This window comes from Triticum aestivum, chromosome 6A (assembly GCF_018294505.1).
Source record: "Triticum aestivum cultivar Chinese Spring chromosome 6A, IWGSC CS RefSeq v2.1, whole genome shotgun sequence".
Classification (NCBI taxonomy): domain Eukaryota; kingdom Viridiplantae; phylum Streptophyta; class Magnoliopsida; order Poales; family Poaceae; genus Triticum; species Triticum aestivum.
In genome coordinates this window covers 160,096,661-160,120,520 of record NC_057809.1, presented here as the reverse complement: position 1 = coordinate 160,120,520, position 23,860 = coordinate 160,096,661, and the positions used below count along the sequence as shown (strand labels likewise).

General features: G+C 51.4%; 1 protein-coding gene across 1 annotated transcript; it reads right to left on the bottom strand.

Moving 5' to 3' along the window:
* Positions 1-19,130: 19,130 nt before the first annotated feature.
* On the bottom strand, positions 19,131-22,280 carry LOC123132615 (putative F-box protein At4g09190). Its single transcript, XM_044552454.1, has 2 exons — positions 21,822-22,280; positions 19,131-20,659 (listed from the first exon to the last, which is right to left on the bottom strand). Exon 2 carries the CDS (start codon positions 20,622-20,624, stop codon positions 19,431-19,433), a length of 1,194 nt encoding a protein of 397 aa, XP_044408389.1. The 5' UTR covers positions 20,625-20,659; positions 21,822-22,280; the 3' UTR covers positions 19,131-19,430.
* Positions 22,281-23,860: the final 1,580 nt, after the last annotated feature.

Here is a 23,860-nt window from a genome sequence, read left to right as displayed (position 1 = left end):
TCAAAGTTTACGGGTTCTTCAAGAATATCCTCATTATATGCCGGCGGGCATATCTCAACTCGAGTATTTTCAAGAAGCCATCGTATGTAGTTATCAAAAGCAAGTGGACTATGCTCACGAAGCTTGGCGCGTGCACTGCTACGAGCTTCCTCCACACAAAGCTGGAAGCGGGTAACATAAGAAGCATGATGCTTGTCCCAGTCCTTTATCTTCCGTTGCCTTCTCCTGTCCAACCTGCATGGTACAAAACCAAACATTAGCAAAATCAAGGAGTGACGATGCTTAGTCAATACGGTTCATGCTCTCTTACCTATGAAGTGCTTTGTCCGTATCCACCCATTCCGGCGGGTGAGGCTGGAACAGACCAAACTGACGACACACGCGATGTGGCAAATGAAACTCAACAGCCCAGTTGCATATCAGTGGGCACCGCATACGCCAGAGATCCCTATCCCGCAAGCACATCGGGTTGATGGTAAACTCTGGGGTGTACCCAAGTCTGTCATCGGCGCCATATGGCTGCCATTCCACCTATGAAATAGGGCAACAATGCAAAATTGGTGAATTTTTTTCAAGGCAAACATGAGAAATGACTGAAGTAATGACCTCGTTACCTGCTCAGGCGTAATCGTGTCCAACTCGGCAACGTACTTCTGGTACATGAGATTGACATCGTTCGTCATCTCGGAAACCACATCCCACTTGTAAGCCCAAGTGGGGCGCCGTAATTCGTCATCTTCATCTTCATACCAAGGATTAAACCTGACGCTCTTCGGGCGTCCAACAGGCAGACGCTCCCAGCTCCATACAGAAAGTAGAAGCATATTACCACCAATGCCTGCACTACCTGTGATCCTGCAACACGCATCGTCCAGCTGCATATGAAAGAAAAACAATGTTAACTTGACAGCAAGCTTGCATTGCTAATGAAGAAATGAGTTGATCACAAAACAGACCAACTACCTGTCGGTACAAGTAGGCAAGAGTCGCTGAACCCCAGCTCCATTTGCTATCGAAGACGGTCAACGCCTTCAGCCACATCCATGGAGCGTTCTTGCCAGTGGAGTCAGGAAACAAAGTCCTCGACACAACATACCACATGTAGACACGAGCATGTGTCTGGATCACATCATCAGTGGCATCCGGAGGGCACGTCGCAAAGTGAGTTTGAATCCACGTGAAAGCAGCTCCGGCTGCTTTCCTTTCCTTCTTCTTCTTCTCTTCTCCCTCCTCTACATCAGCCTCAGCCTCGGTAGGAGCCATACCGATAAGAGCAATCATCTGCTCGCGCCACCCATCAGAATCGGTGCTCATACAGAGAGGCATCCCGTCGATAGCAAGACCGGTGATCAACGAGACATCCTCGAGTGTCACGGTCATCTCCCCAGTCCGAAGATGGAAACTATGCGTCTCCGGCCTCCACCGATCAGCAAGAGCGGACACCAGTGGAGCGTTCAGATTCGGCGTGGACCGGCTGACCAACTGAATCCATGGGAGTAGTCCTGCCTGCTTGATGTACGGTGTGTACCGCTCATCGTAAGGCATGGCAGGACCAGAGACCCCGTGATACCGAATCTTCAAAGGTTCAAGCTTCTGCAAAAAACAAGTAATGACAAATCTTAGGGCATGTAAATTTCAACTTAAGGCAAATTTGCAAAATATTTAGATTACTCGTTATTACCATCTCCTTCTCGCGCATCATGTAGGCCCGGTGTTTCGTGTCGTAGACATCGTCGAGAAGCCAAACCATCCTTACAAAGTTCAAACAATAAACATATATGAGTTCATCTTCATCTCAAATATCGGTATACACTAAACATCTAATATGCATTCAATTACAAGAATCTCAACATCTCCTTCTCACACAATGAATATGTCATATGTGTTCAAATAAACTCAACATCTAATATTTCAAATAAACTCAACATCTAATATATATCTAAACAAACATCTCATATATGTCTACAAAACTCAACATCTCATAGTTATCTATAAAAATAAGCATCTCATATATATCTAAAAAAACTAAGCAATCTAGGGTTTCACTAACAAGAACCATATATTGTGAACTAAGCAACAACGCTATGGTACTACCACTATGACTACACATCCTAAATCAAGCAAATCAAGGGTTCCATCAAGTCTTGGACAAATCTCTAAAATGGCAACAAATTTACGGAGGAAAAGAAAAGGAACGGAGGAGTTTACCTAGTAGGATGGATTGGAAATCGAATCCACGGATTAAATCTTCAGATCTGAGAGGGATATGGGGGGAGGGGAGGGGATTCTATGGGGGCGCCGCCGCTGCTCTCTGTCCAGAGAGCGGAGAGGGGGAAGAACTGCCTGGTCGGGCTGGGCCGATGCGCTTTAAGTCACTGTGCAGCGCCTAAGCGCTAGGCGCTGCACATTACAAGTGTGGCGTCCAAACCTTAGGCGCTGCAGTGTTGTCTGTGGGGCCGCAACTGGACCAGGGCTGCCACGCTGCCAAGAGGTGCGACGCCTAAGGCAGAGGCGTTGCATAGTAGTGTGCGGCGCCTAGCTGTCGGGCGCCACACGAAAAGGTCAGCAGAGTGAAATTTTTTCAAAAGCAGCTTAGTTTGTGATTTGATTTTGCCTTCAGGTCAAATATGTGATTTCTGCCTTGGGTCACATGCAGGCCTCCTTACATTCAATGCACCAACCGTTTGTCTCTGTTCCAAACCCTCGTTAGGCACGGCCAGCTAGCAGTTGCTTGCGGCCGCACGTTATGAGACCTCCATACGCTCAACTCCGCACCACGCAAGTGGTTGGATTTCGTATGCGTGAGGTACAAAACTACAAATCGGTGGGCGGAGCATTTTGCCTGCTGCAAACCACACGTAAATTCGTAGCTCTACTTTCAAGTTTCACGCTGCTTCTGCTCCCTGGTAACCGCATCAAACTATCACCGTTTTGGTTCTTGACGGGATCAAACGCCGGCACTGTGGACGGCGTGTCACGCTCTTATCCGTGGCATACGCACCGTGGAGTGGAGGAGCAGTGAAGAAGCCGGCGACGACGTGGACACAGTGCAGACGACAGGCATATGTTTTTTCTTTGAGGGAAAAACAACAGGGATATGTGGACCGTTGCGCCGTACACACATGTTCACCTCCACGAACAAATAAGTTTTTTTTTTGAGACATACGAACAAATAAGTAACCTTTTGTGATTGCCTGTCAGCCCATCACCTCCGACGGGCCCACGTGCAAGCGAGCCGGGCCCACGGAACCTCTCTGGGTTAAACTATTGCGCGGTGCGCGCGCGCCCCTCGCGCCTCGAGAGCGACACACACGCCCACACACCAGCACGCGCACGCAGTGGCATCGCAGCTGCTACCTCCGCCGAGCTCCCAGCCCGCCCATGGCCGTCGTCGCCGCGGCGTCGTTCCGTGAGGCGCCCGACGACGTCGTGGACGAGATCCTGCTCCGCCTGCCGTGCCCCTCCTCCCTCGTGCGCGCCGCCGCGGCCTGCGCCTCCTTCCGCCTCCTCGTCTCCTCCCCGCGCTTCCTCCGTCGCCACCGCGCGCTCCACCCGGACGCGGCGGCTCCCTTCCTCGGGGTCTTTTCCTCGGTCCCCGCGCCCGGCGATTCGGGGGGCGCTTTTCACCCCTCCGACCCGCCCCACCCGGCCGCGGCGGCCGCGCGCGACGTCGCCGGAGCCGCGGACTTCTCCTTCGCGTTCGTCCCGGCGCCGCCCGACGCCGCCACCGGCGCCGAGCGCCCCGGTTGGCTCGTCCGGGACTACCGCGACGGGCGCTTCCTCCTCGACCGGGCGTCCTGCTGCTCCACCTGATGGGGTTATGTACCTAGGGTAGGGTCACGGACCTGTCCCAAGTAACTTACCCTAGGACATCCCTAGAAGAGGTCGCCTTCCAGTCGACCAACGAGGACTCACTCGACCAACAAGGACACACTCGACTGGCCTGAAGGACTCGACCACGAAGACGCACTCGACCACCAGGAGGTCAAGAGGCACTCTGCACCGCAACGGTCTGTAATTAAGTAGACTTTATGATAGTAAAGGCACTTTATGTGGGGCGTTACCAGTAACGCCCCAGACTTAACTCACCTTAAACCTTCTCCTACGTGGGCTGGCTGGGGTCCTGGCGCACTCTATATAAGCCACCCCCCTCCACAGGCAGAGGGGTTCGGCACCTTGTAATCTATACATTCATAATCCACTCGACCGCCTCCGGGCTCCGAGACGTAGGGCTGTTACTTCTTCCGAGAAGGGCCTGAACTCGTACATCCTTTGTGCCTACAACCTCTCCATAGCTAGGACCTTGCCTCTCCATACCTACCCCCCACTCTACTGTCAGGCTTAGAACCACGACAGTTGGCGCCCACCGTGGGGCCGGTGTTTTAGCGATTTTTTGGAGAAGTTGCGATTCTTCCGAGTATTTTCATCATGGTGTCTGCTGGAGTTTTGATCGAGGGTCAAGAGATCCGTCTCGGCACTCTCACCTTCATCGCCGACGACTCCGCATGGCTCCAAGAGGCTCCACTCGACGTAGATGCGCTCCCCGTCCGCGGTGCGACGCATTTTCGCGCATGTGTCCGCGGCGTTCTGCTGCGGCAACCATCGACCCAGTATCGGTCGGTTCTTCCGTCTTCCACCCTCCCGGTCTCCCGCCAGCGCAAGCGCTCAGGCAGGTCGAGGCTTCAGCGATGGGTGAGTCACGCGGTGGCTCGCCAGTCGGCCACTACACAAGTTGCGGCAATCGAGCCCAACGAATCTCTCTACAGCTTGTTCGATCAGTCGACTGGCTCCGGAGAGACTGCATCCGAGTGCGGAAGCAGTGATCCAGCGGCGGAAATCTTGATGGTCGACGGGCCCCATAGCCCTCCTGGCTTCGCCCGCGGTGGTGGAGCAGGCGACGGCGGCGACCCTGCTCGAGGTTACGAAGAGTACCAGCCCGAGCCACTCGACTCTCTGCAAAGAGAAGAGCTTCGCCGCAGGAACGAGGATCCCCTGCGTATTCCCATCGCAGGAGAAACCCCCGAGGCTCGTGCCTTGGAGGAGGCGCGTCTAGCCAATTTGGCCGAGCGCACTCGACTGGAGAACCTTCAGCGAGCACTCGACGAGCGCGCGCGGCAACGAGTTCCCGACACCAGTCGACGTCAACTCTTCCCGCCGACTCAGGTATATCGAACCCCAATTCAGAATTTAGCAGCTGCGACCCGTATAGCAGAGTCCATTCAGCCTTCGCAGTCAGAAGCTGGCAGAGGTTTGCTGCAGATCAGGGATCTGCTCCGGGCAGCAGGAGATCAGAATTCAGCCGTGTCTCAGTCGCGCAACAGAATTCACAGTCGATCTGTCACTGTGGATACGGTACAGTCGGCTCGCAGCCCCAGATCGCCTCCGCGGCGCGAAGGGCGTGAGTATCGGCGAGATCAATATGGCGACAGGCTCGACCGAGATGATAGGCGTCGAGTGCCCTATTCCCCTCCGAGGGGTGGGTCTTACGCTCCTCGGCAGCCAGATGATAGGCGTCAGCACAGTACAGGGCGTAGAGTTCCAGTTGACCCCAGGGAGCCAGGCTTCGACGCGCGATCCATTATCGTGCAAGGGTTGGTCGACCGGAACAGAGCCCATCGTGGTGCACTCGACAGAGAAGTGCCCATGAGCAGTCGAGTACATGTTTCTGGTCCTGAATGTTTCAGCAGAGCTATCAGAGCCGCTGTTATTCCCCCCAATTTCAGGTTGGCAACAGGAGTCAGCAAGTTCACTGGTGAGTCTAAGCCTGAAACTTGGCTTGAAGACTACCGAGTGGCAGTTCAGATCGGTGGTGGGAACGACGAGGTGGCCATGAAGCATTTGCCCCTCATGTTGGAAGGTTCTGCCAGGGCATGGTTGACCCAATTACCTCCTAGCAGTATTTACACTTGGGAAGATCTGTCCCGAGTGTTCGTCAGAACGTTCGAAGGGACTTGCAAGCGACCAGCGGGATTGACAGAGTTGCAAGTCTGCGTGCAGAAAACCAATGAGACTCTCAGAGAGTATATTCAGAGGTGGATCACTTTGCATCACACAGTGGAAAATGTCTCTGACCATCAGGCAGTATGCGCCTTCAAAGATGGTGTCAAGAACAGAGAACTCAGCTTAAATTTGGTCGAACCGGTGACATGACCTTGAGTCGGATGATGGAGATTGCTACCAAGTACGCCAACGGCGAAGAAGAAGACCGACTCCGAAGCGGCAAGCACAAGCCGAGTCAGTCGGAAAAAGGAAATTCCAGTCGGAAACAGAAGCGGAAGGCTGAACCAGCAGCTCCTGGAGAGGCTCTGGCCGTACTCAAGGAAAGTCTAAGGGGAAACCAAAAGGATCCTGGAACCCCAAGAAGGTGAAGGATAAAGAAGGGAACGACGTGATGGATATGCCGTGTCATATTCACACGAAGAAAGATGAAGAGGGGAATATCATTTACCCAAAGCACACCACTCGCCAGTGTCGACTCCTGATCCAGCAGTTTCAGGGAAAACAGTCTAAGGACAAGGAGAAAGAGTCAGACAAAACCGAAGACAAAGAGGACAGTGAGGGAGGATACCCGCATATCAACTCCACTCTGATGATCTTCGCAGATGTGGAAAGCAGAAGTCGACTGAAAGTAATTAACCGAGAGGTTAACATGGTTGCTCCAGCGAAGGCAAATTATCTGAAGTGGTCTCAAACACCCATCACATTCGACCAATCTGATCACCCAACTCATATTGCCACCCCTGGGAGGCAAGCTTTGGTGGTCGATCCAGTTGTCGAAGGCACTCGACTGACAAAGGTGCTGATGGACGGTGGAAGTGGGCTGAATCTGTTATACGCAGACACGCTGAAAGGTATGGGCATTCCGATGTCCCGATTGAGCACGAGTAACATGAGCTTCCATGGAGTTATACCAGGGAAGAAGGCTGAGTCTCTCGGCCAGATAGCTTTGGACGTAGTATTTGGCGATTCAAAGCATTTCCGCAAAGAAAAGTTGACGTTTGAGGTCGTGGATTTTCAAAGTGCATATCATGCCATTTTGGGGAGGCCAGCCTACGCACGGTTCATGGCTCGACCATGTTACGTGTACCTCAAATTGAAGATGCCCGGTCCCAAAGGTGTGATCACTGTCACCGGAGATAGGAAAAAGGCAGAGGAGTGCTTTCAGAAGGGCTCCAAAATTGCCGATTCCCAAGTGACAGCGGTCGAGTTCGAAGAATACAAGCAAAACGCAGATCCGAGTGACTTGCTGCGATCCAAGAAGCCCGCCACAGAATCTGCATTCCAGTCGTCCGGTGAGACGAAGCCTGTTCACATTCACCCGACCGACCCCGAAGCAGCTCCGACCCGAATCTCCACAACACTCGACCCAAAATAGGAAGAAGCGCTCATCCAGTTCCTCCGTGAGAACTGGGACATTTTTGCATGGAAGCCCGCTGACATGCCAGGTGTTCCCAGGGGACTGGCTGAGCATCGCCTAAGAGTCGACAAGTCTGCAAAGCCAGTCAAAGAACATCTTCGGCGGTCCGCCGTCCAGAAGAGAAAGGCCATCGGTGAAGAAGTGGCTCGACTGTTGGCGGCAGGATTTATCCGAGAGATATTCCACTCCGAGTGGCTCGCTAATGTCGTCATGGTTCCTAAGAAGGACAAGTCGCTCCGAATGTGCATTGATTTCAAGCACATAAACCGGGCCTGCCCGAAAGATCACTTTCCTCTCCCTCGCATAGATCAAATTGTTGACTCGACCGCGGGATGCGAGAGGTTGTCTTTTTTAGATGCTTACTCCGGGTACCACCAGATCCGTCTGTATGGACCCGATGAAGTAAAAACAGCTTTCATCACTCCATTCGGGTGCTTCTGCTATATCACCATGCCGTTCGGCCTCAAGAATGCCGGAGCCACGTTTATGCGAATGATTCAGAAGTGTCTACTCACTCAAATCAGTCGGAATGTGGAAGCTTATATGGATGATATTGTTGTCAAGTCACGAAAAGGTTCCGACCTGCTCGCTGACCTCGCCGAAACATTTGCCAACCTCAGAAGGTATGATATCAAGCTCAATCCATCAAAGTGCACATTTGGAGTTCCTGGTGGCAAGTTACTCGGTTTTCTCGTTTCCGAACGGGGAATCGACGCCAACCCAGAAAAGATTGGCACTATTCTCCGAATGAAACGCCCTGTGCGAGTGCACGATGTCCAGAAGCTTACTGGATGCTTGGCCGCATTAAGTCGATTCATCTCACGACTCGGTGAAAAGGCATTGCCTCTTTACCGACTGATGAAGAAGGCTGACAAGTTCGAGTGGACTCCAGAAGCTGATGCAGCGTTTGCCGAGCTAAAAGCTCTGCTCTCCACCCAGCCGGTGCTTGCTGCTCCAATCAGCAAAGAGCCTCTGTTGCTCTACATCGCAGCCACAGGACAAGTCGTCAGTACTGTGCTAACGGTCGAGCGGGAAGAAGAAGGAAAAGCTCTCAAAGTTCAGCGCCCAGTGTATTATTTGTCTGAAGTCTTGACTCCATCCAAGCAGAGATATCCTCATTATCAGAAGCTTGTATATGGAATATACATGACCACAAAGAAGGTTGCTCATTATTTCTCTGACCATTCAATCACAGTCGTCAGCGACGCTCCACTATCAGAGATTTTGCACAACAGAGATGCAACTGGTCGAGTGGCCAAATGGGCGATTGAACTTCTTCCCCTTGATATCAAGTTTGAGGCAAAGAAAGCCATTAAGTCCCAGGCAATAGCAGATTTCCTAGCCGAATGGATCGAACAGCAACAGCCGACTGAAGTTCACTCGGAGCATTGGACCATGTTTTTCGATGGTTCTAAGATGTTGAATGGTTCCGGTGCTGGGGTTGTCCTGGTTTCCCCCAGAGGAGATAAGCTCAGATATGTGCTCCAGATTCACTTCGATTCCTCCAACAATGAGGCAGAATATGAGGCCCTCCTATATGGGTTGCGCATGGCCATTTCACTCGGCGTCCGTCGCCTAATGGTTTATGGTGACTCGGATTTAGTGGTCAATCAAGTGATGAAAGAGTGGGACGTAAGAAGCCCAGCCATGACTGGATACTGCAGTGCAGTGAGGAAGCTGGAGAAAAAGTTCGAGGGGTTGGAACTCCATCATATACCCCGACTGAAGAATCAAGCAGCTGATGATCTAGCAAAGATAGGTTCCAAGAGAGAAGCCATTCCGAGTGGTGTGTTCTTGGAGCATATACATACTCCATCAGTCAAAGAAGATCCTTTCACCGAAGAAACTCCGCAGCCCAAGAGTGCCACAGATCCGACTGAAGTTGAAGTCCCAGCGGTGGTCGACTTGATCATGGAGGTTTTGGTAGTCATTCCCGACTGGACGATTCCATATGTTGCATATATCTTGAGGAAAGAACTTCCGGAGGATGAGGAAGAGGCTCGACAGATCGTCCGTCGATCTAAGGCCTTTACCGTCATCAAAGGACAATTATACAGAGAGAGCGCGACTGGAGTCGGACAGAAGTGCATTACACCAGAAGAAGGTCGACTCATCCTCAACGATATTCACTCGGGGACCTGTGGCCATCATGCGTCCTCTCGGACCATCGTGGCCAAAGCATACCGAGCCGGATTTTACTGGCCCAAGGCGAATGAGATGGCAAAGGAGATAGTAGATAAGTGCGAAGGATGTCAGTTCTACTCGAATATGTCGCACAAGCCTGCGTCAGCTTTGAAGACCATCCCACTCGTCTGGCCTTTTGCAGTTTGGGGGCTGGACATGATCGGTCCTTTAAGAACAGGACGAAGTGGCTTCACGCATGTACTGGTGGCAGTCGACAAGTTCACCAAGTGGATCGAAGCTAAACCAATCAAGAGCCTCGACACCGGTACTGCTGTTAGCTTCATCAGGGAACTAGTATTCAGATATGGAGTCCCGCACAGCATCATCACGGATAATGGGTCGAACTTTGACTCAGAGGAATTCAGAACCTTCTGCAACTCCCAAGGCACGCGGGTCGACTACGCATCAGTCGCCCATCCGCAGTCGAATGGACAAGCAGAGCGAGCTAATGGACTGATTCTCAAGGGACTGAAACCGCGACTGATGCGTGATCTCAAGCACGCGGCTGGAGCTTGGGTCGATGAACTTCCATCTGTGCTCTGGGGACTGCGGACCACGCCCAATCGGTCGACCGGAAGAACTCCATTCTTCTTGGTCTATGGAGCCGAAGCAGTCTTGCCGAGTGATCTTCTCCACAATGCTCCTCGAGTTGAAATCTACAACGAAGCAGAAGCTGAACAAGCGCGGCAGGACGCAGTCGACCTTTTAGAGGAAGAAAGGGAGATGGCTCTGATCCGGTCGACCATCTACCAACAAGATCTGCGCCGTTTCCACGCCCGAAATGTGAGGGGTCGAGCCTTCCAGGAAGGGGATTTGGTTCTCCGAGTGGATCAGCACAAACCACACAAGCTTGCTCCTTCTTGGGAAGGCCCTTTCATCGTTACCAAGGTTCTCCACAACGGGGCATACCGTCTTTACAACGTCGAGCATAATATCGACGAGCCCCGAGCTTGGAACGCGGAGCTACTCCGCCCGTTTTACACTTAAGTTGTATCACTCGGATGAGTTGCAATAAAGAACTTCTGTAATTCATGGGTTTAGAAATAATTGTGTCAGCACTTTTTCTTTTTGTCCACATAAAAACTCCCCCTCAGTGGGTGGCTTAGCTGCGAATCCGTTTCGCCTAAGTTTGGAAAAATCCTGTCGAGTGGTGAGCCAGACTCTCACTCGGAGGCTTAGCTGCGAATCCGTTTCGCCTAAGTTATGAAAATCCTACCGAGTGGTAAGCCAGCCTTCCACTCGGAGGCTTAGCTGCAGCCTCGTGCTCGCCTAAGTTATAAAAATCCTACCGAGTGGTGAGCAATCCTCTCACTCGGGGGCTTAGCTGCAGTCCAAGCACTCGCCTAAGTTTATCAAAATCCTACCGAGTGGTAAGCCAGCCTTCCACTCGGAGGCTTAGCTGCAGCCTCGTGCTCGCCTAAGTTATAAAAATCCTACCGAGTGGTGAGCAATCCTCTCACTCGGGGGCTTAGCTGCAGTCCAAGCACTCGCCTAAGTTTATCAAAATCCTACCGAGTGGTAAGCCAGCCTTCCACTCGGAGGCTTAGCTGCAGCCTCGTGCTCGCCTAAGTTATAAAAATCCTACCGAGTGGTGAGCAATCCTCTCACTCGGGGGCTTAGCTGCAGTCCAAGCACTCGCCTAAGTTTATCAAAATCCTACCGAGTGGTAAGCCAGCCTTCCACTCGGAGGCTTAGCTGCAGCCTCGTGCTCGCCTAAGTTATAAAAATCCTACCGAGTGGTGAGCAACCCTTCCACTCGGAGGCTTAGCTGCAGCCTCGTGCTCGCCTAAGTTATAAAAATCCTACCGAGTGGTGAGCAATCCTCTCACTCGGGGGCTTAGCTGCAGTCCAAGCACTCGCCTAAGTTTATCAAAATCCTACCGAGTGGTAAGCCAGCCTTCCACTCGGAGGCTTAGCTGCAGCCTCGTGCTCGCCTAAGTTATAAAAATCCTACCGAGTGGTGAGCAATCCTCTCACTCGGGGGCTTAGCTGCAGTCCAAGCACTCGCCTAAGTTTATCAAAATCCTACCGAGTGGTAAGCCAGCCTTCCACTCGGAGGCTTAGCTGCAGCCTCGTGCTCGCCTAAGTTATAAAAATCCTACCGAGTGGTGAGCAATCCTTCCACTCGGAGGCTTAGCTGCAGCCTCGTGCTCGCCTAAGTTATAAAAATCCTACCGAGTGGTGAGCAATCCTCTCACTCGGGGGCTTAGCTGCAGTCCAAGCACTCGCCTAAGTTTATCAAAATCCTACCGAGTGGTAAGCCAGCCTTCCACTCGGAGGCTTAGCTGCAGCCTCGTGCTCGCCTAAGTTATAAAAATCCTACCGAGTGGTGAGCAATCATCTCACTCGGGGGCTTAGCTGCAGTCCAAGCACTCGCCTAAGTTTATCAAAATCCTACCGAGTGGTAAGCCAGCCTTCCACTCGGAGGCTTAGCTGCAGCCTCGTGCTCGCCTAAGTTATAAAAATCCTACCGAGTGGTGAGCAATCCTCTCACTCGGAGGCTTAGCTGCAGTCCAAGCACTCGCCTAAGTTATAAAAACCCTACCGAGTGGAGAGCGATCCTCACGCTCGGAGGCTTAGCTGCAGTCCAAGCGCTCGCCTAAGCACAGGCACCTTGCTTTGAACCTGCAAAGGACATTTTGAGCCGAAGGCAATCATATTCAAGCGCCAAATTCAAGTTTGAATCGATGTCTAAAGGAACCGAAAGTGCTCAGGCGTCAAGCCTGTTAAAGTTTGTCGGATACAATTCCACTCGGCATACCGAGGCAAATTTAAAAGAGTCGAGCCATAAGAAGTTTTTTACCCCTCCTGTGGAGGGCTGGAAGGTGCGACGAATTCATCAAGGTCAATTCCGTCGGCGATCCGAGTGGCAGCTGCAAGGAAAGTCTCCATAAAGGACCTGAAGTCGTGCTTCTTGGTAATGGCCACCCGAAGAGCCGCCAGCTTCTCCTCTCGTGCATCTTTGCAGTGGACTCGGGCCAGACACAGAGCAACATCTGCGCCACACCGAGCTGAGGACTTCTTCCATTCCTGCACTCGACCAGGGATCGTGTTCAAGCGGGCCATTAATGACTCAAGGTCATTCTGAAGTGTCTCCTCAGGCCAGAGCGTCGAGTCGATGCGAGATGTGGCGGCCTTCAGCCTTGCGAGATAATCCACGACGGATGCAACGCGAGATTCCAGTCGGAAGATATCCATGGCAACCTCGTCATTCACCGGAGAATTGACAGGGTCAAGGTTTGGCTCCAGTCGGCTGGTTTCTTCTTCAAAGTTTTGACAAAATTCTGCAAGAGTGATCACTAAGTCAAGGGGATAGTCGAATGGAAGAAGCCACAGTCAGAAATATTTGCCAAACATGGAGGTTTACCTTCGAGCATAAGAAACAGCTTCTTGGCAAAGCCACTCAGGAAGGCCTCCAGCGCAGTCTTCTTCTCAGTCAATTTGCTGACTTGATCGGTCAAGGCAGCTTTGTCAGTTCTCAGTCGACTGACTTCTTTGTTGGCAATCCCAAGAGCAGTTTTCAGGTTGGTATTGTCTTGTTCAAGCTTGGTGACTGAAGCTAACTTCTCGTCAGCAAGCTTGATCTTCTCAGCTAGCTCAAGGTCTTTCTTCTGCTGGGCCTCCCTCACCTTACCTGCAAGACACAGCAAGATCAGATGTTGAAACAAGCAAGAGGAAAAGCAGTCGTCAAGGTCTCACCAAACATACCTTCAGTCTCCTCCTTCGCCTTTGTCAGCTTCTCCTGAACCAGCTTCAAGCTCAGCTCGACTTGAGTATGTTTCTGTTCTAGCTCTGAGTAGCGAGCCACAAGATCACAGGAGTTCTGCGAAGAACCAATCGACTAAACGTCAAAAATAATTCACTTCCGAGTGAAAAAGGGAAAAACACAAGTTTCTAAGACTACAGCCGAACACAAGCATTCGACCGTAGTCTCGGGGACTACACCCAGTGGGTGCACTCAGCGTGCCCCCACTAATCCTGTTGAAGACAAAGTCGACCAGTCGACCTCAAAAAAAAAAAAACAACAGGGTGCGAGACGCATTATCTAAGACTGTGATCAACTGCAAGCAGTCGACCACAGTCTCGGGGACTACACCCAGTGGGTGCACTCAGCGTGCCCCCACCGGTTTGCGAAATCCAGTCGACCAGTCGACTGATAGAAAGATTGACATTATAAAGCCTAAGGCCGACTGCCAGCAATCGACCTTAGCCTTGGGGACTACACCCAGCGGGTGCACTCAGCGTGCCCCCGCTAACACGGAGTTTATTCGACACTCCCAGTGGGTGACTAATATAAATCCCGGAAAAGAAAAGTTTTTGGTAGCATATCCAACAGAACAAACAGCAGTCGACTGACCTGGACATTGCTTTGGAGGGCAGAGCTGGCGTCATAAGCTGCTTGACTCGCATCCCGGATGGTCTTCAGCTGCTCCATCATGAGTCCCGCCTGGCGTATCGCCTCCTTCGCCGCACCAGCTTGGTCCTCTGGGACGTGGTGAGTCGTGAAGAGGGAGGGCTGCTGAGCACTCGTCAGTGGGGTCGCGAAGGTCACCGTGTGTCGAGTGGTGTTCTCTCCCTCCACAGTCAGAATTTCAGGCGCTGACACATCCTGAGACACCTTGCCGGCGGACGCTTTCCGACTCCTCCTGTGCTTCAGCGGCTCTTCATCCTCATCATCATCAGGTAGATCGATAACTGTGTTGGGTGGAGCTGCAGAGAAGGGTCAGGATCAGAGATCGCGAGTCAGTCGACCAAGAGTGGTATTAAGAACACAGCACCTGGATTCGAAGTTGCTGCATCCTCCATCTCGTGGTCGTCGGCCCGGGCCGAGGTCTCAGAAGTAGCGGCACTGCAACTCCAAAGGATCAGTCGACTAACATCAGTGTCGACCAGAGATAAAGTTCGCATAAGAATAAGAAAATATGAGCAACACAATTACCCTGAAATGGTGGGGATGGACACCTTCATCTTCGGCAGGAGCTTGGTCGGCTTCGATGAGGCCGCCCTGGGCTGCTTCGGCGCCTTTTCAGTCGGCGCCGGAGAGGTGGTCCGAGGGCGCTTGATCGACTGGGCGGCAGTCGCTACCCCCTTACCACGTTCGGTCGAGGGGTCGTGGACAAGTTTCGACCGCCTTTCTGAGCGCGGTGGAACGACCTCCTCCTCCTCTCCTTCCTCGTCCTCGATGTCATCTTCATCACCTTCATCATCATCATCGTCGTCGTCATCCCCTGCAGCATCCGAGTCCCATTCCTCCTCTTCCTGGCCCTCGCCCCCGCTCGCCTCGCCCCCGCTCGCCTCGCCTTCCTCAGTCGAAGCTTGTGCCCCATTGGGCATCGAGTACAGCTCGGTGAAGGCCTAGCAGTCGCCCAAACAAGGATCAGTCGACCAGTCGACAGGATCGGCAGAAATGAATACAGCAAAGACATGATGGAAAGCAGAGCAAGCATACCTTGTTTGGGACGCTGTCGTGGTCGAGTGGAGGAATCCTTCTGGCTCCGTGCGGGTTGTCCCTGTTTCCAGTAACGGCTACCATCCACCTTTCCAGAGTGACATCATCGACTTCTTCTGGATGGACTCTGGTCTCGTCCGCGGGCCCACAGTACAACCACATGCAGTGGCTCCGGAACTGGAGAGGTTGGATGCGGCGCTTGAGGAAAACCTCCAAGAGGTCCATGCCTGTCACTCCGTCCCGAACCAGCTGCACCACTCGCTCCATCAACATCTTCACGTCGGCTTTCTCCTCCGGAATCAGCTTCAGAGGGGAGGGCTTGTTCACTCGGTCCATGGTAAACGGAGGGAGTCCACTCGACTGCCCTGGCGTCGACTGGACCTGGCAGTAGAACCAAGTCGACTGCCAGCCCCTGACGGACTCGGGAAAAGACATGGGCGGGAAGGTGCTATTGTTCCTCACCTGAATCCCCAGGCCCCACACATTTGGACGACTCGGGTCTTCTCGTCACCTGGGCTCGCCTTCTTCACGGTCTGAGAGCGACACGTGAAGATACGTTTGAACAAACCCCAGTGCGGTCGACAGCCCAAGAAACCCTCACACATGGACACGAATGCAGCAAGGTAGGCAATGGAGTTTGGGGTAAAGTGGTGGAGCTGCGCTCCGAAGAAATTCAAGAAACCACGGAAGAAAATGCTTGGTGGCAAGGAAAACCCCCGATCGACATGAGTGGCCAGAAGCACACACTCACCCTCTTCTGGCTGTGGCTGCCACTCCTTCCCCGGCAACCTCGCAGCTCCGTGAGGGATCAAGCCCTCGTCGGCCATGTCGAGGAGGTCCTTCTCCGTGATGGTCGACTGGATCCAGTCGCCTTGGACCCAGCCTTTCGGCAGGCGGGATCTGGACGAGGATCCTCGGCGGCTGGTGGATCTCCCCTTCGCCTTCTCCGACGCCGACGCCTTCTTGGCACGCTCCAGCGCCGCCGTCTTCTCCTTGGCCATGGTCGCCGGAGGGATGCACGAAGGGAAGCGGTGCGGAGGCGAGAGCGGGCACGCTGAGCAGGGAGGAAGGGAGCAGAGGGAGAGAGGGAGAATGCGGAGGCGCAGCACAGAAATTCTCGCCGGGCACATTTATAAGGTCCCTTCCGAGTGACTGACGTGTGGGCCCGGTCGATCTAATCATATCTGTGAGCAGTTATGAGGACTGGATACGTGGCGAAAAAGGCGGCGCGGAGATCGAGGCGTCTACGCCCCGTCCCATCCGAACGCCGCGGTCCGCCCCGCTTCGCGCGCGCCCCCAAATTTCGCACCCCGCAGAATCCGCGAACAACAAATCTGCCTGTCAGACGCGGCGATTCCGGCGATCCGTCGCTCGGAGATCGACGAAGCTCGAAAGATCACTCGACGCAAAAATAGAATGGATCGAGTCGACCGAAGACGAATTGCTCCTTGTCAACGAAGAGGTTCTTTGATCCAGAACAGCGCACAACTAGAGCGCAAAGGTTAATCGGAAACGACATCAACTCCTTCTTCACTCGAAGCCTCAATCCATTCGGGGGCTAATGATGGGGTTATGTACCTAGGGTAGGGTCACGGACCTGTCCCAAGTAACTTACCCTAGGACATCCCTAGAAGAGGTCGCCTTCCAGTCGACCAACGAGGACTCACTCGACCAACGAGGACACACTCGACTGGCCTGAAGGACTCGACCACAAAGACGCACTCGACCACCAGGAGGTCAAGAGGCACTCTGCACCGCAACGGTCTGTAATTAAGTAGACTTTATGATAGTAAAGGCACTTTATGTGGGGCGTTACCAGTAACGCCCCAGACTTAACTCACCTTAAACCTTCTCCTACGTGGGCTGGCTGGGGTCCTGGTGCACTCTATATAAGCCACCCCCCTCCACAGGCAGAGGGGTTCGGCACCTTGTAATCTATACATTCATAATCCACTCGACCGCCTCCGGGCTCCGAGACGTAGGGCTGTTACTTCTTCCGAGAAGGGCCTGAACTCGTACATCCTTTGTGCCTACAACCTCTCCATAGCTAGGACCTTGCCTCTCCATACCTACCCCCCACTCTACTGTCAGGCTTAGAACCACGACACCACCTTCGACAGCGACATCGTCACGGATCTCGCCGTCTGCGACCCCGTGTCCCGCCGCTACGTCCTGCTCCCGCCCATCCCGGAGGACCTCGCCGCCAGCGCCGACAACCCGCTCGGCGTCCTCGGCGGCCGGCGCTGGTGCGAGCCCTTCCTCGCGCCGGCCGACGCCGAGGGGGGCAGGGACGAGGAGGAGCCCTCGTTCGTGGTGATCTGGATGGCGCGGTGCCCGAGGAAGGTCGTGGCGCTCGCCTTCTCGTCGCGGGACGGGCGGTGGCGCGCGCTCCCGTCGCCGGACTGCTTCGTCTGGAGGCGCCACCGGTCGCCCTTCTCCTGCCCGGTGCACGCGGTCTGGAACCGGCGGCACTACGCGCACGGCCGCTTCTACTGGGCGGACTGCCTCACCAACCGCTGGCTGGTGCTCGACATCGGCGCCATGGAGCTCTCCGTCCAGGAGATCCCGGCGCCGGCCAGGTTCTGGGAGGAGAACGTCGTCGTCGTGGAGGGCGCGGACGGCGAAGTCGGCGTGTTCGCGCACGACTTCTACCACGCCAACGGCAACGCCAGCCTCAACTACTACACGATCCCTCACGAAGTCGACGGCGCGGCGAAGTCGTGGCGGCTCGAGAAGACGATCCCGCTGCCATGGTCGACGGCGCACGGCCGTCCGTTCTGCATCCGCGGCGCGGCCAACGGGTGCTTGATCATTGAAGTCAACCAAGACTCGCCGCGACCGTTCATGTCGTCGAGCCACGACAGCCGGGACGTCGAGCTGTTTAAGATCGACGTCGGGCGCCTCGAGCTGGAGAGAGTCTGCCGGGCGCGGTGCTCCGGCGGTGTCAGCGACGGCTGGTGGCCGTACTTCGGCTTCCCGCCGTTGCTGAGCTTGCCAACTGTTTGAGTCGCGTCGCCAAATACTTTCGGGAAGTTCCGCAGCATTTGTATGTACTGGTGTGACACGAATGTAAATTTTTTTTGCTGGAATGACACGAATGTAACGGGAGGCGACAGTATTAATCCTCAAAAAACTGGAGGCGATTCCCCTCCAAAAAAAAAACCTGGAGGCGACAGTTTGTATTGGTCTTGGTATAAGAAAATTCAGAAATACAGTGCAGGAGTACAGTTCGTACAGCAAACCGAAACAAGTGTATAGTATATAATAGGTTCAGAGCATCTCTCCAGTAGACCCTTTATAATCGCCCCGATCCTTGTATTTCCGCGACTATACGGGTTTGAGCTATTTTTTGAGCCAGAATAGACCCCATATAGTCATCGCGGCCTGTAAACGGTTTACAGTGGCCCACAAAATCGCCCCTCTGGACGGTATATCTACCGTCCCGCGGGCGGTATACAGGTGGCAGCCCCTTTTACCACGGCCGCAATCCATCCCTATGCACTCGCATTTCTCGCCGACGGCCACCCCTATCCGCGACTTTGGCGACAAATCCGTCACCACTCTGCCTCATGTGGCGTGGGATGTGGAGCGCAAGGTGATGGTGACAATGACAAAGATTGCAAGTGATGTGTCGCCGCCGCCGAGGCGCGGAAGCGCTCCTTCCGAGGCGTGGCACCATGAAGCCGACGCACAAGACTCCATGTTCATCGACCTCACCTCCGACGAGGAGGAGTGATTGCCACCATGCCGCGGCGTCCGGAGGGCTCCGATGAGCCCCATTTTGGGCAGTTAAGGCTAGTCCGATGCTTCGACGAATCTACCCTATGTATCAATGATCAACTTCTATCTACTACTGTTTCTTGTTCATCTCTCATGTGAAACCTTTCTTTTCAAAGTTTAATATGCAGTTTCTGTTCTACCGCAGCCAAATTCGCCCCTTATAAGAGGGAAACCGTAAACCCCTTAGAAGGGGTCTGCTAGAGATGCTCTCAGAGTCTTCATTTTTCAGCACAGCGCATAGATCCTCATAAATGCAACAACCGGAGACAGCGGTTTGAATTATTAGTCTTGGCATCATAATTTTCAAAAATGCAACGCAGGAATACAGTTCATTACAGCAAACCAGAACAAGTATACAGTATATCAGGTTCAGAGTTTTCATTTTATTTTCCAGTACAGCACATAAATCCCCATACGATAAAAATGAACAAACTGCTAACAGAGACACTTTCTTATTTGCTTCTTATGTTCTACCCTGTCCCAGACCCACACCCCCATGGTCTATTTCTTCATCTCTACACAAACAAACACCAGTAAACTTTATTGGATTGTACATAGCAGAGAACTATTCATGGATATGATGTCAGGCGTTTGCGAGATCTATGCCAACCTCCACTGCATGTTTATATTGCTCTTTGCCTTCTTGAAAGATCGTCGAGGGCTTGCTGAGGACGATCCAGCGCCACGAGCAGATGGTCCACGCCCTGTTGGAAATGATCTAGCATCATGGGGACTTTGTAGCATTGCTCTGGAGTCCACCAGGCCAGTCACAGAATGTAGAACAAGGCTCTCCACGAAAATCCCAGCCGATATGATGCACTCGCCAAAAGGCATGTTGAGATAGGAACCACTCCCATCCTGAAGATCAACATAGTAGAATCTTCTTTGGTTGCAATAGAAGAGCTTATTGTTGTGCAGGAAAAGTGGCCTCATGCCCAAAGGTAGCACAAAAGCGATGTTGCACATGTGGTCCCAGACTGCACAGGTCGAGTTCGCCACCCAAATCTCTGAGGTTTTAGGTGCTGATCCCTCACCGGGCATTGCCAGCAAATGAAGCTTTCCTCCCCCCTCGAACAGGTGCAATTCACGGTCTTTTACAGCATCTGGGACAGCAGTTTCTGAGAACATCTCATCTGTCAGGTTGAACGACAAGATGTTCCGAGTAAAATTGGAGGATATCTCATCAAGAAGTAGCCAATGCATGACATCATTAACAATGACCGCCTTTGTTGTCTTCAGGAGGCCTGCAGATTCGCGCACTGCCCTCCATGACTGTGTGCCAACAGTGCATACTTCAAATGTCAAGAACCGCACCCGGTGGTGGATACAGAGCACCTTGTACTCCTTTGTTGAAGGCACAGGTCCAAGAAAATATTCTGAAGCAAGTGACTGTAGCTCTGAAACTGGCAGCCTCAAATGTATCCTTGTTGTTGGATTCAACACCTCAACAGCACCTTTTAAATCATAGGCGCACACCAAGCCATGGCATGGGTCTGACATCTGAAACCTACTCGACAACACGAGATCCATGCTTTTGCAGTTCAGTGTGGTGGGATCAAATGTGTACATGCAGACAAGACCCTCATCAACCGAGGTGAAGCAAGCAATGGACCGGTGGGAGCGGAGAGCATTGTTGAGGTGACGATCGACAAAATTGGGCTCTTGAATGCAGTCTCGCCAGAATCTACATACTGTTCGAAACTTGAGAACAACCCTAGCAGGTAGTGAAGCAAGAATGGTGTGCTGGATATCCTGAGGAAGAGATACATTATGCTCATCATTGTTGTCTTCCATGGCTAGCTTGCAAATTACAACTGTGAGCAGTACAACTGCAGAAAAGCATAGTTAGCGACAAGGAAAACAACAAAAAGCAAAAAAGGGGTTGGATTTGAATTATGCTGGAACAAGAAGTATGATATATCATAAAACAAACAGTATTTGTCCACTTGACCATTAGTTCAATAGCATCTGAGCTGAAAATAATTGTGCTAGTGTTTCTACATGAAGCCAGAGTCACTATCAAGAGCGAATGACTTCTTCGAAACTGTATTTAAAAGGTCACACGAAATGACAATCACTTACCAAATGTAAAACTGAAACCCAAGACTTTGATCATGATATATTTATATCATGTGGTTAACATTTCAAGAATTTAAATGCCATAATGAATCTATAAAACTTGAGACTCGAGAAATTTCTCATGGGTATTAAAATATTGTCTTCCTAACATAAGGGGGTCAAACAGAACGAACATGCGAAGCTATAGTGCTATACTGATGGAAGAGTGCCCCAATCAAGAGGGAGCTCAGTTGCAGCTCCATGTGCTAATTCTGGTATTAGTAGCTTGACCATAGTGATCTAGCTTCGGTTGCCAATACAACAAGTGGTCTAGCTAAACCTGATAAATTTTCTATTTACTCAATGTTCCACGTCAATCAAGGTCAGTAATAAGTTAGTAAAACTTTTCCTGATACCCTGCAGCAGCAGAACACATTTAAGGTAGCCTGCAGAACAGAACGGCACAAGGTTCCATCCAAGATTACTTCCATCTACGTATGAAACAGGAAGGAACCAGCATGTTTTAACAGCGATATAATTGTTGACACGCATGATTCGTAGGGAGTCACAGAACCAGACGAAAGAAAACGCCTATGCAATTTCCATCTACTTTATCTTCACGGCTTTGCTGGGATCTTGAACGTACTCTGTGTCTAACTGTTGTGTTCGTGCAAACCCCACTAACGTAAGTGTTCAATTCCGGCGACGACATGACTACGCCTACGAGCCAAACATCATTTCCGTAGTAACAAGAACTCGTGGCTCGGATAAGGTCCGGTTAGGAGCTAGAACTCCATCCATTGGATGGACTAAACTAAGAACATCAGCAAAACAACAAATTCGCAACAGATCCAGTAACATGCGGATACAAAGAACTTGGAAGAATCCCGAACTAAAAGAAATAGCTCGAACTCGGGTAGGGACAGGGCTTACCACAACGAAGAAACGAAATCTTTAGGCCGGGCGGATCTACGTAGGGAGTGATCAGGTTGAACACTAGAAATGGAGATCCTCGGGGAGACGATGCAGAGCCAGCCGACGGAACACCACTGCGGCGTAGGAGGCAGAGGAGCTGCGGGTCGCGATCAGGCTTGGTCGGCGGTACGAGGAATGGATTGGAAAATGTAGAGCGGCGGTGTAATTGCCAGATTTAGTTAGGAAGAAACCCTAATCTAGAGAGGAATTGGTTGAGCTGCGGCGGAGAAGCGCGGGGTAGGTGCCGCCGGCGTCGGGTCGCGCCGGCGTCGCCCCCACGAAACGCCGACGCCGGCGGAGCGCCGGTGCTGTTCACGACGGTGGCCGTGAGTCGGGGCTCTGGAGGCAAAATCGGAACGGCAGGAGGGCAAAAATATGAAAATAGGAGGAAAGGCTAATGGTGACTCTGGGAGAAAACTATAAACAAGGTGGCCTATTTATTATTTCCACATCCTTGTTGGAAATCTAGGAGGGGAATGCTTGGCTTTGGGGTGCTCCACGCACCGATATTTATATTGAAGGCTTTTGCATTGCGATGATTACATTAAATTTGATAAATTGTTTGGTTGTAATACATATCATCAAATACTTCGCTATATGTATTTGATTATTAGACCTAAGCAGTTACTGCCAGCGAATCGGTACATATTTCTCTTTGTATGACAGCTAGTCAGAGGAGCTTTGTATATATGCCGACAAAAGAGATTTACAAAAATGAAGTGGTTATTTTGTCGATTAGAGGATTACAATGTAAACTAGGAGGGGAATTTGGCTCTCCTATGCTCCCCACACTAATATTTGTATTGAAGGTTCATGCATCGAGATGGCTACATCAAATTCATTAAATTCATAGTAAATTGTTTGATAATAATACATATTCGATTTATACAATGATCTCTACTCATTATTGTCGGCGAATTGGTACAACTTCCTCTCTATCTCTCTCTCACTTAGTGACAGCTGGTAGGAGTAGCTTTGATTGTATGCAAACAAGAGAGATATAACGTAGTAATTAAGTTTTCTTGTCGGTTATAGTGTTATTGGTATACATGTCCCAACATTAACTAGTCATATGCGTTGAAGGCTTCGGCCCAAAAGTTTAGAGTCTTTTACTCACCTATCATAGTGATGGCTCGAGAATTTGTGGCTTTTTACAAAGAGTTTTGACTCGGTTTTCATTGCATTTTCGTTATTTCTCGGTTATTTCTAACACTAATTCTTCCAGAGAGAAGAAAACTTGTTTTTCACTGTTTGGCAGGAAAAATCATTTATGAAAGGAAACCAAGGGGAATTATACGAAATCAAGTCATTTGGAGCAACTTCCATGTTGGAAAGATTTGCACTAGCTACAATAGAGTGCAAGTGCTCGTACCAGGCATCGTTAGCTCCCTCTCGTCTATGGCAACAACTTTTGTGAAGGGCACACGACATCTTACATACCTAGCCGCCGCCACTCTATTCAGAACAGAGAGAGAAGAGATCCGAAGAAGAAGAACCGTCAGAGATCCTTCTTGTTTTGTTCTTCCATCTTCGTATTCATTTTCATCTCATCATCATTGTTGCAAGAGGAATTCCAAGTTGTAAGATAAGGGTGTATAACTCTATTCATACTCATCTGGAGATTAAGACTTGTTGAATCATTTATCTTATTATGGATCTTCATGGTATTATTGATACGATTTTCATGGAATTATTATCTATGATGATTGGTTACTCTCTTCCGATGAGTGAGTAATTCCCCTTAAGCATGGGAGATTGAGGTGAATGGTAAGATTCATTTGTGCCTATTCTGTATGTCGCCATTCGTGTTTGTAGTATGATAACCCACAAGTATAGCAGATCTCTTGTAGCCTTCTTCAATAAATAAGAGTGTCGAACCCAATGAGGAGCTAAAGGTAGAACAAATATTCCCTCAAGTTATACCGACCACTGATACAACTCTACGCACACTTGACGTTTGCTTTACCTAAAACAAGTATGAAACTATAATACAAGAA

Coding starts and splice junctions, on each gene's coding strand:
- LOC123132615 (XM_044552454.1), bottom strand. CDS start 20,624: ATGGAAGACAACAATGATGAGCATAATGTATCTCTTCCTCAGGATATC.